Source organism: Bos indicus, chromosome 7 (genome assembly GCF_029378745.1).
Source record: "Bos indicus isolate NIAB-ARS_2022 breed Sahiwal x Tharparkar chromosome 7, NIAB-ARS_B.indTharparkar_mat_pri_1.0, whole genome shotgun sequence".
In the NCBI taxonomy this organism is placed as follows: Eukaryota; Metazoa; Chordata; class Mammalia; order Artiodactyla; family Bovidae; genus Bos; species Bos indicus.
In genome coordinates this window covers 94,791,176-94,816,077 of record NC_091766.1, presented here as the reverse complement: position 1 = coordinate 94,816,077, position 24,902 = coordinate 94,791,176, and the positions used below count along the sequence as shown (strand labels likewise).

Here is a 24,902-nt window from a genome sequence, read left to right as displayed (position 1 = left end):
CCTTCAATCTTTTCCAGCATTAGGGTCTTCTCCAATGAGTTGGCTCTTTGCATCAGGTGGCCAAAGGGGTGGAGCTTCAGCATCAGTCCTTCCAATGAATATTCAGAGTTGATTTCCTTCAGGATTGATTCATTTGATCACCTTGCAGTTCAAGGGACGCTCAAGAGTTTTCTCCAGCACCACAGTTTGAAAGCACCAATTCTTTGATGCTCTGCCTTCTTTTGGTCCAACTCTCACATCCATACACGACTATTGGAAAAGCCATAGCTTTGACTATACAGACCTTTGCTGACAAAGTGATGTCTCCATTTTTTAATACACTGTCTAGGTTTGTCATAGCTTTTCCTACAAGAACCAAGTGAAGTGAAAATTGTTCAGTCATGTCTGACTCTTTGCGACCCCATGGACTATAATCCATGGAATTCTCCAGGCCAGAATCCTGCAGTGGGTAGCCTTTCTCTTCTCCAGGGGATCTTCCCGACCCAGGGATCAAACCCAGGTCTCCTGCATTGCAAGTGGATTCTTTACCAACTGAGCTATCAAGGAAGTCCACCCAAGAACCAAGCGTCTTTGAATTTCATGGCTGCAGTCACTGTCCACAGCGATTTTGGAGCCCAAGAAAATAAAGTCTGTCACTGTTTCCACTTCACAGCAAACAGAAGGGGGGAAAAGTGGAAGCAGTGACCATAATAACCATTTCACAAGATTAAAACTATTCTTGATTTTAAAATTAAAGTTCTAACTGTGGTTCTAAGAAACGGCTAAAGAGCCAACCTGACAAATGATGAATTTATGCGACTGGGATTTCCACTTACCACTCCTCCAAAATACTTTCCTATGTAGAAGTCATCGAGGCTGTGCAGCTCCAGATAGGTGGCTCCTAGTTCTTTAGCAAGCTGGATCCCTTCCGTCGTACTGACGCAGCTCCCTCTGTCTGAGGTGCACAGCGGGCATGTGCAGGGTAATTCTTCTGAGAAAACGAACATGACCAACAAAGCGTTTTGAAACTAAACACACACACACACAAATGTGCACAGACAACCTGGACATTAAACAACAAATTAAGAGCTCACACCAGAATCACAGTTCAAGGCCACTTCATATAGCTACTATCCACTAGACTCTGAATGAGAAGTGTCAGTGATAACTGCAAGGTCCCTAAAATAAATAAGCTTTAAATGGAAGAACAACAAACAAGATCTTATAAAATAGATGAATTTTTAAATAAGTGAATGAATACTACCAAGGCTATTACAGTAACTAAAATGCCAGGCCTGCTTCCTTTTATACAACTTCAACCATGAAAACAATGGGCTGGCATTTTTTGTTGTTGTTGTAATAACCTTTAAATACATTCACTAAGTTTGAATACATCTTTTACTTTAACAGAATCCTCAATTTGACCTCAATCCTGAAGGCTGCAAAACTGTCAGTCATTCCAAATTTCATATGAAGTACATTCCTATTAATCTAGACATTTTGATGGCTGAACTCAAAAGCATTCAACTGCAGTGACCAAAGTCAATCACTTTTCATCTTTTGCTCCAAGATCGTAACACTAAAAACTGAGAGCATAAATTACTCAAGATGTGAACTTCCCCAAGAATCACGTACAGACCTATGGCTGGGAAGGTGGTAAACCAATCTGTCTGTAAGACTCTGCCTTAATAAGGCTAATCGTGTATGTTCAACTCCATATTTGCCTGCCAGCTTTGTTCTGTTTCATGCTACACTTCAGATATGTCATTGTTCAAAAAGCAGCCAAGTCCATTTCCAAGAAATCACATTGTTGTAGGTTGGCTTCCCCGAGAAAACAGACTCCGACATGGAGACACTGTGTGAAGGAGGCTTTCTGGGGGGTGATCTTGGAAACAGATCTCAAGGGTGCAGGAAGCTGCACTCCACAGAGAAAGAACTCGAACTGCAATGTTGTTGCAACAGATACTTCAGTTACCAGACAGGAGACTCTGGAGCTTAGACGGCCCTTGAGAGGGGTTCCCCACACAAAGCTGGGTTTCTGTATCCCTAAATCAGCCAGTAAGTGGAGGAGGGCTGCCTTGTGGAGGGAGCAAAACCTCCGGCAAGCAGCTTGTATCAGCAGAGGGTAACGCCTGCGCCTGGAAAGGGACTCAGCTGTGACCCCCAGGGGCCAAAAGACCTGATAACTGAAAGTACAGTGGCCCTGACAGGGCATTTAGGCGGCTCCCCCATCCCCACAGCACACACAAAAAACGTCCTACCAATGAACAGTGCAGAGATGGAGCATCTACATGAACACATGGCATGCATACCAAGGATATTCTGTGCCATGTGCACACGTAATACCCATGTGCACATGTACACCTAAGAATTAGATAATTTCGATTCACTGAAAGCATTCTGAGCTCGGAAACCATGCATTCACATCCTCGTTTTGCAGAGGAGGAAACTGAAGCTCAGAGAGGTTGTGACATGTCTAAGTCTCCTTGTGTCTTAGAGAAACAATAATAAAGCTGTTATTTGCTACACCTGATAAAGAGCCATCAAAAGATAAGATAAAAATTTAGTTTGCATAAAAATGCCATGATTTAAAAATAAAAGTATGCATCGCTAAAGTATGCAATAAATAATAAGTCTAGTCTGAGTTTTTGCACTTTTTTTTTTCTAAGATCATATCAGGTTCAGAGCAAATAAAGTTATCATACACAAGTTAGCCTATCTTGAAAAAGAACACACTGGCATTTCACATTCTTCACAAACCCATCATAAACAGGGCCTTTGACTCTCTGAAGACAGAGATCTTCTCATGTCTACAAAGCTCTCCTTATATTGATGGAATGGGGTGGGTAGGCAGATCATCTTATTAAACATTATTTTGGGACAAAAATAAAATCAGTACCATTTTGAGTGAAAAAATAGCGAGCATAATGTAAAATAATTGTGAGGAAACAATCTTGGTTTGAGGGAAAAATCCAGTTAGTGTCAGGCCTAAGCCAGCTGAGCGGGGTTTTCCTTCATGTGTAGTCACAAGCATCTTACCAACCTAGAAAGTATCTCCTAATGTCCAATTGTACATCTCCTCTATGTCACAGAAGACATTGCTTTTTGTTCACTTGCACCCAAGAGGAAAAAATGTCTAGCCATTACATATTAGGTAGGAGAATCAGCAAAATGTTTATGAATTAAATAAACCAACATTTAGCATTTCATCAGCAACAATCAGGAGACCCCAAACCATTTTAAACTGCAGTGCTTTCTTCAGGACTCACTCCTACTGAGCCTTGCTCAAGAGTCCTGGAACTCTGGGAATCAGTGTTACATTTCCAGTTAACACTGTAGTCTTTTCTCTCCCCTTATATATTATCTTTCAAGGTACTATCACAAAAGGTCTAATTTTTTTTCAAAGCAAACACAATGTAACTCTGGAATTAAGATGAATGGCATCTCTTTCAAAAGAGTGGCTTTGAGAACTGATATGGCAACCCACTCCAGGACCCTTGCCTGGAAAATTCCATGGACGGAGGAGCCTGGTAGGCTACAGTCCATGGGGTCGCAAAGAGTCAGACACCACTGAGCAACTTCACTTTCACTTTCTTTCAGGATGATGCTTACAATGTTGCCAGTGTTTGAGAGTATTAGAAATCTTTTTAGGAATTCCAGCCTAGCAATGTACTAGGTTCTGTCAGAGCTTCAAAAAGACAAGACAGGATGCCTGCTTTTAGGAGCTTAAGGCTATGAATACACCTTTGCCAAGTTTGGAAAAAAAATTTCTACTTTAAAGACAAATTCAATATTTAATAAAAGCCAAAGATTTATTCAGAGCCAAGTACGATGAAGACCCACACACACAGTCAAGCTTGTCAAAACACGTATAACAAAGCAAAGAGATGAGACTGACTGTACTTGCTGAACTTGTTCTTAAAGCAGCTGGAGAAAGGAGTTACAGAACACTCAGCACTGTTTCACTGGACTGCAAGGGATTCCAGGAGGGAGGAATATTCCAGGAAGGAGGAACAATCCATGTCCTTGAACCAAAGAGCCAGCTTTAGCTTTGTAATTACCTTGCGATCACATTTCACATGGGAAATTAATTTCACCCTGTTAGTGAAAATGATTTTTCACGTCTGTATACATCATTCATAAAGCCATTCATTCATGCGTTGAACAAACGTTTTTTGAGCAGCCACCGCACCTCAGATAGCAGGGTAATAAAGATACACAGATAACTGAAACTCATTGTCAACCGAGCCCAGGCAGACAATGATTGCGGACCATTATAATAAGTACTGAAATAAAGGTGTATGAAATCACCATAGGAACAGAGGAGAAATTAACTCTGCCTGGGGGACGGGGGAGGGCCTCGCAGAAGAGGGAACAATTTCCAGGCTAAGGACAAATTCAGTATGCGGACAAGATGGGCTGTGCAGAGGGGTACTCTATACGGTACAACACGGTGCATGCGGAGGCCTGAATGTGAGAAAAGGAACACGTCACTTCCACTTTCAAGAGGACAAGCTAATCCCACACTGCAATCTCCTCTTCCTGCCAAACCACAGAAATCATGAAATGGGGGGTGGGATGGAAGGGAAGGAGAGAGATGGGGGGGAGGGGTGGAGAGAGAAGAGAAAAAGGGAGGTGAACCTATGGCAACACTGAAAAATTAGGGGAGAGACTCTTATAGGACCATAAACTCGGGGTCCCTGAGAGGATGCAGGTGGCGAGCACAGGACCAAAGAGGAACCTGGAGGCTCAGAGGACAGGGGGTACCTCGTGCCCTGCAGCAACATGGAACTGCTCACTGCTTCACGAAGCGGGGCGAGGATCAGTCCAAGGGCACCCAAGTGGCCTAGGGCAGGGCAGGTCTAAGGTGAGCCTGCACATCCTTCTATACCAGGAGGAGGAAGGACCCAAGAATTAACCGGAGCAAGTGTGAAGACGCAAATGGGGGGTACCTGGAGTATCAGAAAGCATAATGAGAAGAATAGATTCTGAAACATTGAATTTAAATAACCAACCCATGAATTTTTCATAATGATTTCAAAGAAAGACGCAGGAGCAGAGAAAAGGGACTTTTATCGCACTTAGAGTAGCGATAGTGATAGTGAACGCCACTCAGTCGTGTCCAGCACTTTGCGACCCCATGGACTCTACAGTCCATGGGATTCTCCAGGCCAGAATACTGGAGTGGGTAGCCTTTCCCTTCTCCAGGGGATCTTCCCAACCCAGGGATCAAACCCAGGTCTCCCACATTGTGGGCGGGCTTTTTACCAGCTGAGCCACAAGGGAAGCCCCACTCTACTTACAGTAGCGTGCCAACTAATAAATGAAGAAGGAATGATAGGAAATCACTATTTTGCAACCCCAGTGATCACAACTGAAGGGATCATGCAAAATAACGGGTTTGGATTCTTATTAATAATGTCAGTGTCATGAAAGATATTCCTCCCGCCCCCCTCCAAAAAAAAACCGGCTAGGAAACTGGGAACTGTTCTGAATTAAGAGACCAGGGAGTCATGAGAACTAAATGCAAACACAGTCCTTAATTTCATACTGCATTTTTTAAAAAAAGAAAAAATTAGAATACATGGGAAAATGTGAATATGGGTTATATTTTAAATAATAATGTAACAGGTAATAGTATATTTCTTGTGTGATGGTTGCCTTATGGTTAATAGGAAGATGGTTCTGTTCTTAGAAGAGACATGCTTAATTAATCAGGATTGAAGAAATTCCATAATGTTTACAATTTACCATCAAATGGTTCAAACAAAAAAAGTGTGTGTGTTTAATTTCTGGAGCTTACTGTCCCATTCTTGTCAAGTTCTTAGGTTTGAAATTTTGCAAATGGAAAAAAAAAGATGAAAGTTTCTAGACAATTGAAAGGATTGAGTATTATGATCTGACATATTCTAGGATGGTTATTCTGAGAGAATCTATTTTAGAAAGAAGCCAAGCAGGAAAAATTGACCAGAGGCTGATTTACCAGCAAGCCTAAGCTTCAAAGCCCTTCCTTATGGCCTGTTTCCAAAGTCCTGGGAGAAACCTGGCCTTTGGGTTCTTTCACATGACATGTGCTTTTGTAAAATATGCAAAATGAGACAGTCTGTCCATGTCTGGTGAAGACACAGGCCTCCTTCCAGTCCACCTCACTTCACCTTGCATCAGGCAGCTGTGGAGTAGCTGTGGACATTTTTAGGATGCTGCTAAAGAGGAATTTAAATTTAGGTTTAGTGAGATACTATTTGTGGTCTGTAGTCACTTCCTTGTAAGTGCTTGCGAGCTGTCTCGGTACATGCACGGCCTTCAGGAATGCTTCTTCCACCCACAGTGCAGACTAGTCCAGCATCAGGACACAAAGAGGTGGAGCTGAGAGGCAAGCAAACACAACACAAACCGTGGTGCCAGCACCAAAAAAAAAAAAAACAATTATCATTCTTTTTGCTCTACAGAAAATCTCAGAAAGTGGTTATCATGTGAAGACTTGATCAAAGAATCTGCAGCCAAAAAAATATAAGAAAAGTTAGAGAAGTGTCAGGTTTTTAAATAAAAGAAACTTTTTTTTAATGTCTGTGGTATTTGACAGCTTTTTTGGAGTTGTAATTTCTTTGGCTTTCTTTTCACATTCTGAATAAACATTCATTTGTATACATGTATGTCTGTTACTTTGTAGTTTTTTTTTCCTTACAAAGAACCTCTACAATTGTACAGATCTCAAATCCTACAAAATTTGGAATTGCCCATTTAGACCAAAAAGAAAGTCCTTCTGACAGATAATTAAATCACCAGGATCTGAAATTCAGTAAAGATGATGAGTTTGAGGTTTACTTAAAATATAAATCAAAACAGCTTCTGAGTCAATTGGATATGCGGAACAGGAAAGAAAGACTGCTTAGGTGATTCTAGTGTGGTGAACAGACAGGTTTGGCATCATTTATCAAGATTGGGGAACTCAGAATGAAATTAGAACACTTCTTAACACCATACACAAAGATAAACTCAAAATGGATCAAAGACCTAAATGTAAGATCAGAAACTATAAAACTCTCAGAGGAAAACAAAGGCAGAACACTCGATCACATAAATCAAAGCAAGATCCTCTATGACTCGCCCCCTAGAATAACGGAAATAAAAACAAAAGTAAACTAGTGGGACCTGATTTAACTTAAAAGCTTTTGCACAGCAAACGGAACTATAAGCAAGGTGAAAAGACAACCCTCAGAATGGGGGAAAATAATAGCAAATTAAACAACTGACAAAGGATTAATTTCCAAAATATACAAGCAGCTCATACAAATCAATGCCAGAAAAACAAACAATCCGATCAAAAAGTGGGAAAAAGACCTAAACAGACATTTCTCCAAAGAAGACATACAGATGGCTAACAAACACATGAAAAGATGCTCAACATCGCTCATTATTAGAGAAATGCAAATCAAAACTACAATGAGGTATCACCTCATACCTGTCAGAATGGCCCTCATCAAAAAGTCTACAGACAATTAATGCTGGAGGGGTGTGGTGAAAACGGAAAGATCTTGCACTGTTGGTGGGAATATAAATTGATACAGCCACTATGGAAGATGGTATGGAGATTCCTTAAAAAACTAGGAATAAAACCACCATATGACCCAGCACTCCTAGGCATATACCCTGAGGAAACCAAAATTGAAAAAGACACATGTATTCCATCGTTCACTGCAGCACTATTTACAACAGCTAGAACATGGAAGCAACCTGGATGTCCATCAACAGATGAATGGATAAAGAGGTTGTGGTACATATACACAATGAAATACTACTCAGCCATAAAACGGGACACATTTGAGTCAGTTCTGATGAGGTGGATGAACCTGGAACCTATTACACAGAGTGAAGTTATTCAGAAAGAGAAAGATAGACATCGAATTCTAACACATATATACGGAATCTAGAAAAATGGTACTGAAGAACTTATTTACAGGGCAGCAGTGGAGAAACAGACATAGAGAACAGACTTATGGACATGGGGAGAGGGGAGGAGAGGGTGATGTACGGCCAAGAGTAACATGGAAACTTACTTTACCATATGTAAAATAGACAGCCAACGGGAATTTGCTGCATGGCTCAGGAAACTCAAACAGGGGCTCTGCATCAACCTAGAGGCGTGGGATGGGAGGGAGATGGGAGGGAGGTTCAAGAGGGTGGGGCCACATGTATACCTGTGGCTGATTCATGTTGAGGTTTGACAGAAAACAGCAAAATTCTGTAAAGCAATTATCCTTCAATGAAAAAAATACATTAAAAAAAAAAAGATTGGGGAACTCAGTGGAAAGAGGAAGGTATCTGTGGAAACATGGGTCAGGAGAGAGACTGGAGCCAGAGAAAGAGACTGGGTAATCACCGTGTCGCTGCAGGGGAAGTGAGGACACCAGATTAGCAGGTTCAGGTCAGAGGAAACGGCAAGAAGAGGTGAAGAAAAGGATGGGACCCTGGGCAACAGCCACAGGATGGACTGACTTGGTGCAGATGTGTGAGGGAGGCTCAGGGAGCCAGGAAATATGACAGAGAATTACAACAACCAGGAAGAGAAAAAGTAGCTTTTGCTGAGTGGAGAAAGAGGTGTGTTTGAATAACTTCAAAGGGAAGATTGTTATTAAAACGTCAATTAAATTGGGCGACAGGCATATAATTGGCAGCCCTGAGTGAAAACAAACCCAGCGTCATTGCGAAAGTCAAGTCAGACTGTAGTGGACTCAAGAATGAATGGGAAGTCAGGAAGTGGACTCAGGAAGTGTGGATGACTGGTTCAAGAACCATGACAGCAATAAAAAGAAGGTTAGGGAAGTAGAGGGGACATGGGGTCCAAGAAGGGTCAAGCCTGCTTTATTCATATCTACTAATGCTAAACACATATCTACCATGTGACCCAAAAATCCTCCCAGAAATCTACCTAAGCATCATTAAAAGAATGCAGAGAAAAACCCTGGTGTACTCATACAATGGGATAATACACAGCAATAAAAAGAATAAATTACAGATAAGTTCTTCATGCATGAATCTCAAAAGTATCCCACTAACTGAAATTAGTCAAACACAAGACACTGCATATTGTATGATTCCATTTGTATGAGGGTCAGGAATAGGTAAAACTAACTTATGATGTTAGAAGTCAGAACAGCAGTTATCTCTGGGTAGGGGCAAGAGAGGCTTCTGGAATAAGGCAAAAGTTCTATGTATCTTGATCTGTATGAGATGGCTGTATAGGTGCACACATATGTAAAAATGCAATAAACTGTGCTCTAAAATTAGTGGTCTAATGTCTTTTATTTTGCTATACTTCAATAAAAAGGAAGAAAAAATGAATAAAAACAGAATTTTAAAGACAGTTTTACTGAGGAAATAATCCTTAAGAACTAGAAAACACCATCAATTCAAAGAGAATTTTGAGTTGACCCCGAGATAATTTGACAACGGTATGCACAGCAGCAACTACTGAAGCAGACTGAAGCACACCAATCCTCCAGCTACAGAGTCACCAATACTCTCAAGGTGGTGGTGTCAATATTCAGCTCATTCACTGCATACCTGCCTAAAATTCAGCTCTCAACCCCCACATCCTTATGGGGACAATTTATCTTTCCCAACTGAATAGTCCCTTAGATTGTCAAAAACAGTTTTCCAGGGCTTAGTGTCAAGCCGATAACTCTCCCATATCAAAAAGAACACAATGACTGACTTCCTTCACTTCAGAAAACTAAGATCATGGCATCCGGTCCCATCACTTTATGGCAAATAGATGGGGAAACAGTGAAAACAGTGACAGACTTTATTTTTTGGGGCTCCAAAGTCACTGCAGATGGTGACTGCAGCCATGAAATTAAAAGACACTCGCTCCTTGGAAGAAAAGCTATGACCAACCTAGACAGCATATTAAAAAGCAGAGACATTACTTTGCCAACAAAGGTCCATCTAGTCAAAGCTATGGTTTTTCCAGTAGTCATGTATGGATGTGAGAGTTGGACCATGAAGAAAGCTGAGTGTCAAAGAAATGATGCTTTTGAACTGTGGTGTTGGAGAAGACTCTTGAGGGTCCCTTGGACTGCAAGGAGATCCAACCAGTCCATCCTAAAGGAGATCAGTCCTGAATATTCATTGGAAGGACCGATGTTGAAGCTGAAACTCCAATATTTTGGCCACCTGATGCGAACAGCTAACTCATTGGAAAAGACCCTGATGCTGGGAAAGATTGAAGGTGGGAGGAGAAGGGAATGACAGAGGATGAGATGGTGGCATCGACTCAATGGACATGAGTTTGAGTAAACTCCAGGAGTTGGTGATGGACAGGGAGGCCGAGCGTGCTGCAGTCCATGGGGTCACAGAGTCAGACACGACTGAGCGACTGAACTGATACTGATACTTCACTTCTGTAGAAGAACAGTTTAAAAGAAAACCTTGTACCCATGAGAATCACAGTAGTTTGTGATACTTATGTTTGACCTCTCATTATCATAGCCAATGATAAAGAGATGACAGCTGGCAATTTGAACCCAATCATTTTGCTTTAAAAAAAAAAAAAACATTACTAATCATCAATAAATAATGCTTTTCAAAATTATCATGGCACCTGCACTCTCATATAAAAGAAAACTACTTACCATTTTGTCTTGTACCAACAGCAGCAATGATTACTGGAACTGAATTTAATGCTCGTTTTATCACTGGAATATAATTATCCTTCACTTCATGGAATGAAAACTTGTCGTTTACATTGTATTTGATCACAATGATGTCCGCACCTCCAATTAGATTTCGAGAGGTATACCAATCACTGTCAAAAATGTCCTAAACCAAAATGTAAAGAGCAATCTTCAGTCTGCCTATCTTCAAATTCATCATGAAATAAACTGTAACATATTAGTTTCATTTTTTTGCTACATTTTAATTAAAAAATTATCAACATTAAAAAGAACAAAAATGAAAAATAAATAAAAATTTAGTTTTTAAAAAGTAACTACATGAAATTTAAAATGTTTGAAGTCAATCAACTCTTCAAATTTTTTTTATATTCATTTAGCCTGGAGAGCTATGTAGTGGTAAAACAGGACCTAGAGGATCCCTGAGACTCTGATGAAATAAGCAACCTCTTTCAACACCTGTACTTAAAAATAAGCACTTTGTTTTAAAATTATGCCATAGTTTTATCACCTATAGTTTCAAAAACGTAACACTTGCATTTTAGATACAAGAGCATCAGTGTGAGCAAGGAAGCTTCAGAGGATTTTCTGTGACCCAGTTAGTGCAGGATTGTTCAGTGTTCTGAATTATAATTACTGTGAATGCCATGGAGCTCCATGTATTATATATATATATATATATATATATATTTATTTATACACACAAATTTCATATATATCTTTCGACTTTATCCATTCTTTGGACAGTACTACATATATATAGTGGTTTAAGGGAGGAGAATGGGGCAGGGAGAGGTGCTTTTTATGCTTTCATAAAAAGATGGTGTGTATTTTAAGATGTTAACATGGTAAGGAATATACTTGCAATTCATGTATTTTCCTCCTATCAATTAAAAATCCAGGTTAAATCTTTCCAGTTTTGAAATCTTTATTCTGGACCACAGTTAATAATATTCAGGCTTCCCAGGTGGCACAGCGGTAAAAAACCCACCAGCCAACGCAGGAGACATCAGTTTGATTCTTGGGTTGGAAAGATCCCCTTGGGGAGGAAATGGCAACTTGCTCCAATATTCTTGTCTGGGAAATCCTATGGACAGAGCCTGGTGAGCTACAGTTCATGGGGTCCCAAAGACTGAGTGACAGAGCACGCACATTAATAATATTTATATTTAGAATTAAGGCCAAAAGTAACTTATTATGGACCCTATAAAGTTTTTAAGGATAAAACTTTGCACTTTGATATTTTAAAAATAATTTTTCAAAGTTATTGCATGAATAGCGGTGTAAGAAAAATATCTGTATGTACCTTAAAACCATTGCTAAATATGCATAAACAGCCTCCTTCTTCCATTCTGGTTAACTATTAATCATTATTTGTCCTTTCATGTGGCCTTTGGTATGTATTCTTAGGACATAATAAAGCTAGAGTAAGAAAATAGCTAGATGTGGCTCACAAGTCCAAAAAACTGTTGGCCTATGAAAGTTTGCACTTTGAAGAATGAGTTCAAAACAGGGTTTCAATCAACTGCGACAGAGCTTTTATTCTGCTAGAAAATTCTGGAGAAGGGTCACGGCAATGCCCTTTGGCAGAGTTTCTTTTAACCAGTACACCCCCATGCCCTGGCCAAGCCTCTCCCAGTTCCCTGCACCCTCGCAACCTGCCCGTTTCCAAAAGTATACTCAGTGACACGAATGACAGAATTTTTAGATATGAATACCTTACTCAAAGTGGGACTGACACAGCGTTTTTAGAGGAAGACTTAAAAATGAAAACAGAAAAAAAAAAGAGGCCAACCATGGGGCTACAAACAGCAAAGGCAAAACCTTGAATATCGTGGAGGATGTAAGAAGAGGGAAAAGTGGAATGGGACACAGATCAAGAAAATGTGAAAGCTTCCCAGCAGAGCTCTATGCTAATTTCCAAATCCCAAACCACAAAACCCATTCAGTTCCAACTGTATCTGTTATAGTATTCAAGCTCAAAGTGTGTAAGTACAACAGGGTATGGGAGTACAGTAAAGAAAGAGGACAAAGTCAGATGAGTGGGACAAACAAACGAAAGAAGTGGGAGCAATATCAAGCAGCCATCTAACTCTGAGAGAACAAATCAAAAGGAGCTGCTCTTTGCATTCCAAATGGTTCAAAATTCCAGAATACTGGAGAGGTGAAGAAGGAAAAAGGAGACATTTAAGGGAAAATATTATGAGGAAATGGGTTTTGGCTTCATTAACTCTGTGGTATTGAGGATATAAAGACTATAACTAATTTTATTTTTAAATGCAAATCAGAGCTTCAAACCCTACAGAAGAAATGTGTGCATATATTACCTCATGGCTTTTTATGGAATATTTCTGGTAAACAGGAAAAGATCTAGAAATGAAATAAATTTTTTTTTAAATGTGGATTTGAGAGACATACTATTAATAAATAATAAGCTACATAAAATGAATTTGAAACTCATTTATTTAAAGTGCCAAGTATAAATGGCAAAGATCCAGAGCAGGGCAGCAGACCTACAGAAGAAACCCAGGAAAGAAGGGCACAACTATCTCATTCTAACTCCAAGGAAACAACGCCACATTTCTTCAAACCATCTCAAAGAGAAAATGTTCCACTGATTTCTAGAAATACGAAGGAAATCAAATTCTCCCAACCCTCATAAATCAGTTCCAGGATTTCCTCAGGCTAGTTATGCAACACGAGGCTTGGAGCCACAGTTGGGGAATGGAACTGATCTTTTAAAAAGAATCTGAATTTTTACAGTGAAACAACAATTCCATTCTACTTGGTTATGGGGCTGCAATACAGCATCTATTAATGCTAAGTACTAACAAGCTGCCTCTGTGTACTTGTGTGTAAATCTTGAATGATATGTAGGAAAACTTTACCTTCCCTTAGTGTAAGCAATACATGGCTATGTTAAAGTTGTGATAAATACTACCACTTTTAAGTATTTACTACATTCCAGTCTGGATGCTAAGAACTTTACACTATTCTCTCATTTACTCTTTGGCATAGCTCTAGCAGGGGGTGGAGGGGTGACTATTATGTTTATTTTACACACAGGGAAAATAAGGCCAAAAGAGGATGAGTGACTTTACCCAGGAACACAGCCACTAAGTACCAAGGTGAGGATCTGAAATCAGGTCCTTTTGATAGCAAAACTTGTGCTCTATCTGCTTTGCTGTGTTTAATATTCTGATTCAGTACATGTCAAATACCAGCTGATGAATACAATCAACGTTCATACCCCCAATGGGCTTTTACTTACCACCTAGAGAAGAAAAGCATCTTATAAAGAGTAGCTCTACAAACACATTCTACTATGCCTGAAGACCATTATAACCCAGAAAACTGTGCCTGGTTACATACAAACTCAATGCCTTAAAAAGGGCCAGAGTCTAACCAAACAAAGGTGATTAGAATAATAAAACGTAACAATCAAAAATCTAGACGACAAAGGTTAATTTTAACTGATTTGGAAGATTTCATTTACTACAATCCATGGGATCACAAGTACTGCTTTTTGTTAAATTATTAATAATAACATCAACAGGAGTTAACTGCTCAAAACAACAATAACAACAACAAAAAAAAAAAACAGAAAAGGTCATCCTAACATCCTAATTCAGCTTATTTCCCCTACATTTAGTTATTCTCTTCACTCAATATTTGTTCCAACTGAGTATAGACACAGTAAGTTTTTAGATTGTAAGATTTTTCACAATGAAATGATCAAAGGGGAAGAAGGGTTTCATTTGCTTGCATGGACTCCAGCCAGTAAGTTCTCTACCCACGCTTCTTATGATCAGCATCATCAATGTCATAATTAGGAGTTTAACAGCCTCCCTGTTAGACTGAAAAGGCCTGTTTTTCATTTATTTTAGTCAACTAACATAAATTTACTTTTTAGCTGAAAATTTATTTGGACAAGTGATCTTTCCTTTCTGTAAATATGGAAATCCACATAAGAAATGCGTTTACGGACATTTTATACATTTCTTTGGAAAGGTGTATCCTATCTTTGTATAGGTATAGCCTATAGTCCCTATTTCACTTTTTTAAAACTGTGGTTTAAATGTAAATCTCACATAAGGATAACCTGTATTTTTTTCAAACCTTAAACCTTCTTCTGTTATAAAATAGAACACTTAGCTGCAATGTAGACTCTATACGAGTAAAGACTCAGAAACTTTGAAATAAGATTCCATGAACACATTCTGGATGCTACTGTGTACTGAAAAGCATTTATACCATCAGGGTGTGGATTTCTTTCTTCTTTTATCACTCAAGAATTAGACTAGCATTTATCAACTTCATTACAATTTCTTCTAATCATCGCAAATTTTAAAGCTTTTTTCAAGTCCCAAAATATTATCAGTAATATTTCTGATTTACGGGTCAGGAAAAAGAAATGGCTAAATATATCAGTAACATCTGCACTATTAAACTTAAAAACTAATTAAAAATTTTTTCAAAGTGCTATAAACGACTCGTTTAAATTTAATTCTCAGTCCCTGACTTTCCCCCTCCCTTCCAGGGGTCCTATTTCTGAGCTGGCCCCCAGTGAAATGTATTTTGGCTCTGTTGAGCTTTCAGAGATCTTTATTTTTAGAACACTCATATTACTATATCATCTACACAGGATAGGCATGAAAAACAAACAAACAAACAAAAAAAAAACACTGCTCTCTGCTGGTGAAACTTAGTGACCCCGCGTCCCTTGGGGTTGAGACATTTAAGGATCAGCTGTCTTAACCAAGAGACAACCCACAATCGTGAAACGTACGCCTAAGTGCTTCACATTCTCACTGGGGCTTTTTTTTTTTTTTTTTTCCTTCTAAGAGTGTTCTTTGATTAGGCTGGCCCCTGCCCCTGAAACGAAGGACCAAAGACTTTCCCCAAAATGTTAAAAAAAAAGAAAAAAAGAAAAAAGAAAACTCTCCCCCGGTAACCCGGACGTTGACATTCATGAAAGGGGAGGCGGGGGGAGAAAAGAAAGAAAAGGAAAGCTCCGTCAGCCCCCTTACCCAGACGGGACAGTCGTGGACCACCAGCTTGACGTTCCCAAACGCGCTGGCCTGATACTCGGTGAACACGGGCCGCGCGGCCGCGCCGCTCGCGCTCAGCAACAAGCTGCTCTCGTCCCCGGAGACCAGCGGGCTTCTCCCCAGGTAGGCGCGGATGAGCCCCGACGGCCGGCTGTCCTGGTGGAACGCGTCCCCCTCGTTCCCCAGCGCCACGATGTGAATGGACCTAAGGCGGCCGAGACCGGGGGGGAGAAGAGGCGCGTGGTGAGCGCGGGGGACAGCGCGCGGCGAGGACGGGCGCGCGAGAGCCCCCCGGGCCCGGGGTGGGGCGCACGGCACGCGCCGGGGCTGGAGACCAGAGCGGGCCCCCGACGCGTACGTACATGATCTCCAGTCCCCCGGGGCCGGGCGGCGACGCGGAGAAAGGTCGGCTCCTCGCGGCCTGCAGGGGCCAGGCGGCGGCGTGGTTTCCGCCCCCCACCACCACCACGCGCGCCCCCCAGCAATCAGCTCATCCCGGGCCGCGTCTCCCCCTCCTCGCGCGCCTCCAGCGCGGCGCGGCCGACGCAGAGCGGGCGGGCGAGCGAGCTCCGGGGGCCGCGTGCGCGCCGCCAGCCAGTCAGGAAGTGCCGGGGCGCATCCCGGGGCGGGGGGACCCGCCGTTCCCGCTGCCGGGCCCCCGCCGCCGCCGCGGAGACTCGCCGGGCGCCGCGCTTTCCCGGCCGGGCGGCCCGCAGCCGCGCCTCTTGCTTCTGGCTCAGCGGCGGGTGGGGGAGAAGCCGGGCCTCCGCCCCTCTCTGCGGGCCGGGCGGCAGCCGCACGTGCCGGCCTTGGAGGGGGTGGGGGGGTGTCTTCGGGCGGACGCGGGGGCCTCGCTCCCCGCTGAGGCTCCCCCCCGAGCCCAGGCAGCGGCGGCGGCGGCGGGCCGGATACAAAGGAACGGCCCGCGCGGGGCGCCGCGGAATATAAATTAATAAATACGACGCCCCGGCCCGAGAGCTCCCGGTCACCAATCCGCCTGCAGCAAGTTTGTTCAACTCGAAAGGCTGTAACCGGAGCCGAGCCGGGGAAAGGGGTGGGGGGGAGGCGGGGTGTGGTGATGGGCGGTTGCGGCCCCTGCTCCCTAAAGACTAGGGGGAAAAAAAAAGGTAAGGGAAGCCAGGGAATCCAGCCCCGTGGCCGCTCCAGCAGCCCCCCCCACCCACCCTTTTTTTCCCTCCCCCTCTTCTTGGCCTTGACCAAAAGTGTTTTTACCAAGTCTGCCGCTTGGTCATTTGTCAACATGTAGTACAGCTGTTTTCTACAATCATACTTGGAGAAAAAAAAGAAAGGCAACATTCATCGTAGTGCAGAAAGGGTTCTTTGTTCACGCACCGATTAATTCGCGATCGTCGCTTCCCGGGAGGATTATTTACTACTTCAAGCTATATTTGGCATCTTTTTTGACCAAAAGCCGGAGGATTTTGTTTTGTTTTAAGTGTTGAGGTTCTGATTGTGATAGCTGTAGGAAGTCGTTACGCGTGAGGTTGTTTAACGTGTTTACAGACCAAATGCGAGCTTACGTGGGGGATTTTTCGGTACGCATTATGGCTACATGTTTAATAATAGCTCCTCAGGCCAGCTGAAAAAATAACGATCATGCTAATGCAAGGATACTTTAGATTCTTTCATGATAACGCCTTGAACTAAAGGCTGTCAGTGTCCCCAAAGGGCCTCAAATTCCTCGATGCAAGTGAACACTGGAATCCACTGGATTCGAAGAGGAGCCAGAGTTTACTCTGGGGCTCTGCCTCTCCATAAACAGGAAAATTCTCGCAAGTGCTCCGTGTTGAAAGAGTTCTTGTTTATCCCTTTATTTATTTTGCCCTACTTTAAAATGTTGCTGTTTCTTTTCTCAACAGAGCTATTTTGAGGCTATGAAACAGGAGGTGCTGAGTAGGGCAGTGAAAACCCTAGGGTGAGAGGCGTTTGGAATGTAAGCAGCTTTTTATTGTGGGCCCCGGCTGCTCAGTTGAAAGGGGTTTAATAGTTTCTCATGCTCAGATAGGGTATAATGAGGGGGCATTCTTTATGTAAGTCACTGATGTTTAAAAATCATATTTTCCTTTGCACCCAGTATAGTTTCTCTTTTAGTCTCTAGAAGCACCCCAAAATAATACAAGATCATCTTTTCTCATGGGTCATCAATCGCCGCCAGTAACCCCAAGTCAAAAGCAAAGACATCGGAATGGTTGAATGGATATAGAAAATGTGGTATAAACATAGAAAGAAATATTATTCTGTCTAAGAAAATAGGGAAATCCTGTCACATGTTGCAACATGAATGAATCTTGAGGGCAATAAGCTAGTCATAGAAAGACAAAGACTGCATCATTCTACTTACAAGAGATATCTCAGGTAGTTAGACTCTTAGAAAGCAGAATGCTGGTTTTAAGGGAGCTTCTGGAAGAGGAAAATTCGGAGTTCAATGAGTGTAGAGTTTCTGTTTTGTAAGATGAAAATGTGAAAAGAACTATTGCAAACAAGGTGCATATGAAAATGTGCATTTTTAAATGGTGGCAAAGGTAAATGTTGTGTTTAGTGCATTTTACCACAAGGCAGAGAGAGTTAGAGTTGCTGGAAAGGGGCAGGAAGGGTTGGGAAGCTGGGAAGTTGCTGGAACCTGGCAGACAGCATTCAGTTTTTCCTCAGTTATTGAGTATGTAAGCCAGGCCAGTGCTGGTACACATGAGAGATATTAAGATACATAAGACCCAGTCCTTATTCTTGAGAAGCTAAATCTATTATTAATGGTCACTGTGTTATGAATATTGGTGCGTCTGATCCTTTTGAAAATGTACTTGTTCCTTAAAAATTATCATGCAGGTTTATGCATTCAGTAATACAGGTAGGAACAAAGTACAAAGATAAAGTTCAGTAAATGTTAAGAAGAGATCTGTGCCTTCTTTGTCATCAGAGAGAAGTGCATGGAGGAAGTAAGCACTGTCTTAGGTCTTAGAAGAAGAGGAGAAGCCTGCTAGCTTGGGAAGAAGGGGAGGTTAGAAATACTAGAAAGAACGGACAGACCTTATATACAAATCACATGCAAAGATGTAGAGATGCGGATGATCATGGCTTATTCAGGGAACAGCAAGAGCTAAAATTAGTGCTGGTGTTCTGATGCCTTCATTACAGCAGGCAGAAATGAGAGTGGTAGAGGCTACCCAAGAGATTTCCAAAGTCAGACTTGGTGATACCCAAGTTACAACCTTGGAATCCCTAGACCAACTCTGTTTATTTGACAAAGACTAGCTGGATGCTCACCAAACCCATTTTCTCTTCCAGGCGCCATAGAAAAAGGACATGTCCCAGAGTTTTTGCATGTAGATAGGGCCATGAGATTCGGAGAAGGCAATGGCACCCCACTCCAGTACTCTTGCCTGGAAAATCCCATGGATGGAGGAGCCTGGTGAGCTGCAGTCCATGGGGTCGCTAGGAGTCGGACACGACTGAGCGACTTCACACTTTCATGCATTGGAGAATGCATGGCAACCCACTCCAGTGTTCTTGCCTGGAGAATCGCAGGGACGGGGGAGCCCGGTGGGCTGCCGTCTCTGGGGTCGCACAGAGTTGGACACGACTGAGCAACTTCACGACTGAGCGACTTCACTTTCACTTTTCACTTTGATGTATTGGAGAAGGAAATGGCAACCCACTCCGGTGTTCTTGCCTGGAGAATCGCAGGGATGAGGGAACCTGGTGGGCTGCCGTCTCTGGGGTCACACACAGATGGACATGACTGAAGCAACTTAGCAGCAGCAGCAGCAGGGCCATGAGATTAGTTCTCACTAGTGGAATATGATCCCTCCTGAGCAGTTAAGGAGTGTACCATCTCCATGTTTTTTCATTTGGCTATCTCCCAACTGGATGAAGGCAGGTCAACCTTGAAGCCATGTGCTTGACTATGTTTGATCTGCAGCTTGGAAGCAATCTGAGTCTCTGAATTATTAGTTACAGCAGAGCCTCCTCATGGCATGCACTGTACTCTGAGTGAGAAAATAGATCTTTATTGAATTAAACCAGATATTTTGGGGTCAGTTATTATAGGAGCTAGTCACACAGTATCACTGATGGTCCATTTCCCAATATCTTAAAGACTTTTTTCATAATTATCTTAAAGACTACCTTTTAAATAATCATTTCTCTTTTATGTACAATTTTTATTGGGTTTATATATTTGTAGTTTCCCTCATTAGTAGCATTAAGGGTTTGTTTGTTTTCACTTTTGCCAGTGTGTAACAAATTGGATTATCTATGTCCTCCCACCTCAAGGTCACCGCAGAACACACAGATAAGGAAGGACCTACAGCCTTAACAGTATGTTTTTGTTTTCCTGGCTGGCATGCCATCATTTCATATTCATTCAGATAGATGATCTTATCCTGAGATAAAATATAACCACGTATGAGTGTAAGATGCATCTCCAAAGTGGGGAGCCAGCATCGACCCCTGAGATTCCAGAAAAGGTATTTGAATTTTTATCTTCAAACATTTATTTTTTACCCCCCGCCCCCCCCAAAAAAGGAAAGAAATTAAGCTCTGCTGATATTTAATGTGAGGGTTGGTGGTGGCACCCCCATTTGATCCCAAAGTGGGCAGGCATTCAGGGTGTTCCAGGGAGAGGGTGGGAGCACCTCAGCACACAGTGGGAGAGGGGAAGACTCTCTCCTTTGTTCACTTTTTTTATATGGTTTTTTAACTGAAGGATAAATGCTTTACAGAATTGTATTGGTTTCTGCCAAACATCAATATGAATCACCCATAGATATACATATGTATCGGTAACATATTGCCACATGTTGCAGTTTCTGTATCTGACTAAATGGATTTATAGATGACATTTAAGTAAACTATTGCAGCATGGATCAATGGAGACAATGTTAATAATGCAAGAACGGGCAAACACAATGGACTGAGCTGACATTTCGGGCACTCTCTGGGAGTCACATGGTAAGGTGAAAAACTAATGACTAATCAGATTGACAATCAGTTGGCAATAATCATTAAAAACTGCTTTAACAGACTTAGAGAATGGACCGTGGACACGGCAGAGGAAGGAGAGGGTGAGACGAACTGAGAGAGTAGCCTTGACGTAGATACACCATCCTGTGTAAAATAGACAGGTAGTGGGAAGTTGCTGTGTACCACAGGGAGTTCTGCCCGGTGCTCTGACAACCTAGCGGGGTGGGTGGGAGGGAGGGGGTGTATGTTTACTGATGGCTCATTCACATTGTTACAGCAGAAACCAACACAGCATTGTGAAGGAATTATTCTCCAATTAAAAGTAAATTTTTAAAAACTGTTTTAGGCATGGATTTATAGTTACTTTTGCTAACATCTTCACCTGAAGGATGTATTACAGTTAATAGATAATGTTCTGAGTGAAAGTGAAAGTCACTCAGTCATGTCTGACTCTTTGTGATCCCCATGGACTGTAGCCCATCAGGCTCCTCTGTCCATGGAATTCTCCAGGCCAGAATACTGGAGTGGGTAGCTGTTCCCTTCTCCAGGGGATCTTCCCAACCCAGGGATCAAACCCAGGTCTCCTGCATTGCAGGCAGATCCTTTACTGTCTGAACCACCAGAAAAGCCCAAGAATACTGGAATGGGTAGCCTATTCCTTCTCCAGAGGATCTTTATGACCTAGGAATCCAACTGGAGTCTCCTGCATTGGAGGTAGATTCTTTACCAGCTGAGCTACGAGGGAAGCCCTATCACAATTAGCTAATCACTTAAAAACTGGACTTTTAAAGTCCAGTTTTTGAACTGTGGTGTTGGAGAAGACTCTTGAGAGTCCCTCAGACTGCAAGGAGATCCAACCAGTCCATCCTGAAGGAGATCAGTCCTGGTTGTTCATTGGAAGGACTGATGCTGAAGCTGAAACCAATACTTTGGCTACCTGATTCGAAGAACTGACTCATTTGAAAAGACTCTTACGCTGGGAAAGATTGAAGGCAGGAGGAGAAGGGGAGGACAGAGGACAAGATGGCTGGATGGCATCACCAACTTAATGGACATAAGTTTGAGAAAACTCTGGGAGTTGGTGATGGACAGGGAGGCCTGGTGTGCTGCAGTCCATGGAGTCGCAAAGAGTAGGACACGCCTGAGCGACTGAAATGAACTAAAAACTGGACATCCAAACTTGAAGATAAAGCTCAATGATATTTCTAAAATGTTTAAGGAATGAACGATTCAAGCAATACTTTAAAGAAAATTCACCAATTATAAGTGCTATGAAGTCTTTTCGGAGCTTCCTTAAAAAGTCAAAAAGCAACATATCACTGGGAAAATAGTTTTCTTCTTGTGAAGATAAGTGTTATTCCCAGCAACACATGGAACACAAATGAGGGGGAAAAACTGCATTCCTTTGATAGCAAATACCTTGAGTGAATATAAAACATTGCTAAAGACCTAAAGACACCAGTATTGGAACATGTTACACAATGTGGGAAGTTTACTATAATGTTAAACAAAAAGCACAGATGTTTTCAATATGTCTCATGTTATGGTGTTGAGTAGATTCTGTTTCAGTGTGGTATTTACTAGATTGTGTTTCAGTAATGAAATACATTTTAAAAATGACAGTTCTGTGAGCCACTAAAGGAAAGCTATAGTAGAGAGATATTCTTTCTCTAATACAACTTATGATGGTATTTTCAACAATTGACTTTAAAAAAACAAACTTTATTTTATGCAAAACTTCTGTGAGTGAGTTACTTAGACTTAAAAAAAAAAAAAAAACTGTTTAAAGAAAGGAAGGATTCCAAGCTTACAGTGAGAGCAACCACATGGAATTCATTTGAGGTATTTCTCATAAGCAGTTTTCCCAGCAAAGAAGCTGGAGCCAGAAACTAAGGTTAATTTTGTGAAAACAAAACTTGTATAGCAGTTTTTGAAAATGCTTCTTCACTGTAAAATATAGCACATACAGAAAAGTGCATAATACCAATGCATGTAGTTAATAAATAATTATAAAGTAAGCATTCCTAAGCAATCTCCCAGTGCAGAAAGTGGAGCGTTATCAGCACTCGTGCAAGGGTGCACAGACACACACTGCCCCCAACTCACAGCTGCCCCTTCTCAGTTACAGTTCCATTCTTTTTCTTAGAATCATGAGCCTGATTTTTGTGATGACTATTTGTTTATTTTTCCTTACAGTTTTACTATCTATACGTGCATTCCTAAGCTGATATTCTGGTTTTTCTTGTTGCTCAACTTGATGTAAGTTGCTGCTGCTGCTGCTAAGTCGCTTCAGTCGTGTCCGACTCTGTGTGACCCCACAGACAGCAGCCCACCAGGCTCCCCCATCCCTGGGATTCTCCAGGCAAGAACACTGGAGTGGGTGTATAAGTTGAGTCTTATATATATACTCTATACACTCTATATACTCTTTTGTGTCTTGGTTCTTGTGCTCATCTTCATTTGTAAGATTTATTTATGTTGTAGCTGTGGTTTGTCCCTATTATTCCTTTTTATTGCTAAATAGCATCCGGTGGATATATAAATTACTATTTACCTATCCATTCCATTTTAGATGCCCGTGTGGGTTATTTCTAGTTTTAGCCTATGCCAAGCAAAGCCTGATGCGAAGAGCTGACTCCTTGGAAAAGACTCTAGTGCTGGGAAAGATTGAAAGCAGGAGGAGACAGGGATGACAGAGGATGAGATGGTTGGATGGCATCACCGACTTATGGACATGAGTTTGAGCAAACTCCGGAAGTTTGTGATGGACAGGGAAGCCTGGCATGCTGCAGTCCTTGGGGCTGCAAAGAGTCAGACACGACTGAGCAACTGAACTGAACTGTCAAGCAAAGCCACCAAAGACTACTCTTGTTTTAAAATATAGTATCTTGGTGCATATGCTAGATCACAGGGTAAGTCTACGTCTAATTTTGGTAGATAGTACCCAACTGGTTTTAAAAGTGGTTTTAAGTATTACACTCCCAGTAGCAGGGCATGAGAATTCTCTCTATATTTCTTAATACACTTAAATAACAGTTAATATATGCCAGACAGGGGGCTTCCCAGGTGGCTCAATAGCAACGAATTTGCCTGCCAATGCAGAAGACAAGGGGATGCGGGTTCGATTCCTGGGTCGGCAAGATTCCCTGGAGGAGGAAATGGCAATCCACTCCAGTATTCTTGCCTGGTCCAAATTCTATGCACTGAGGAGCCCAGTGGGCTGCAGTCCATTGGGTTGCAAAGAGTCGGACACGACTAAGCACACATACATGTCACATCATATGCCAGATATATTAAGTGCTTTATAAATATTGACTTTTAAATAACCCTATCGAGTAGGTTCTATTACTATCCTAATTTATAGGAGAGAAAATTATAGCATAGAGAGGCTAATTTACTTGCCCAAAGCTATACAAATAGTGAGACTCCGGGAGCTGTGATTCAAACTCAAATAACTAGCTCCAGTTAGCAACCCCTCACCCACTCTGTGTTTTGTGATTGAAAATACATGTAACCTATAAAAACTCTGGTAATCTTATAGGTTTTTTTAAACCATTTGAATAACATTAGGTAAGATGGTCATCTCACATGCAAGTAAAGTAATGCTCAAAATTCTCCAAGCCAGGCTTCAGCAATATGTGAACCGTGAACTTCCTGATGTTCAAGCTGGTTTTAGAAAAGGCAGACGAACCAGAGATCAAATTGCCAGCATCTGCTGGATCATGGAAAAAGCAAGAGAGTTCCAGAAAAACATCTATTTCTGCTTTATTGACTATGCCAAAGCCTTTGACTGTGTGGATCACAATAAACTGTGGAAAATTCTGAAAGACATAGGAATACCAGACCACCTGACCTGCCTCTTGAGAAATCTGTATGCAGGTCAGGAAGCAACAGTTAGAACTGGACATGGAACAACAGACTGGTTCCAAATAGGAAAAGGAGTACGTCAAGGCTGTATATTGTCACCCTGTTTATTTAACCTATATGCAGAGTACATCATGAGAAACGCTGGACTGGAAGAAACACAAGCTGGAATCAAGATTGCCAGGAGAGATATCAATAACCTCAGCTATGCAGATGACACCACCCTTATGGCAGAAAGTGAAGAGGAACTAAAAAGCCTCTTGATGAAAGTGAAAATGGAGAGCAAAAAAGTTGGCTTAAAGCTCAACATTCAGAAAACGAAGATCATGGCATCTGGTCCCATCACTTCATGGGA

At 41.8% G+C, this 24,902-nt stretch overlaps 2 protein-coding genes across 4 annotated transcripts in view; one reads left to right on the top strand and one right to left on the bottom strand.

The window, feature by feature from the left end:
• The window catches only part of RHOBTB3 (Rho related BTB domain containing 3), an 86,599-nt gene extending 69,887 nt beyond the window's left edge, over positions 1-16,712 (bottom strand). Inside the window, exons 1-4 of one of the 2 annotated variants that reach the window (XM_070794045.1) lie at positions 16,066-16,712; positions 15,683-15,908; positions 10,614-10,800; positions 816-970 (exon numbers count right to left, since the gene is read on the bottom strand). In XM_070794045.1, coding sequence (XP_070650146.1) covers positions 816-970; positions 10,614-10,800; positions 15,683-15,908; positions 16,066-16,067 — 570 coding nt within the window. In that variant the 5' untranslated portion in view covers positions 16,068-16,712. The remainder of the gene's footprint in view (positions 1-815; positions 971-10,613; positions 10,801-15,682; positions 15,909-16,065) is intronic. The other variant, XM_070794044.1, reaches the window with a different exon arrangement.
• Positions 15,832-24,902, top strand: part of SPATA9 (spermatogenesis associated 9) — a 61,618-nt gene continuing 52,547 nt past the window's right edge. For both annotated transcript variants that reach the window (XM_070794050.1, XM_070794048.1), the window contains exon 1: positions 15,832-15,946. The gene's annotated coding sequence lies outside the window, so the exon portion shown is untranslated. The remainder of the gene's footprint in view (positions 15,947-24,902) is intronic.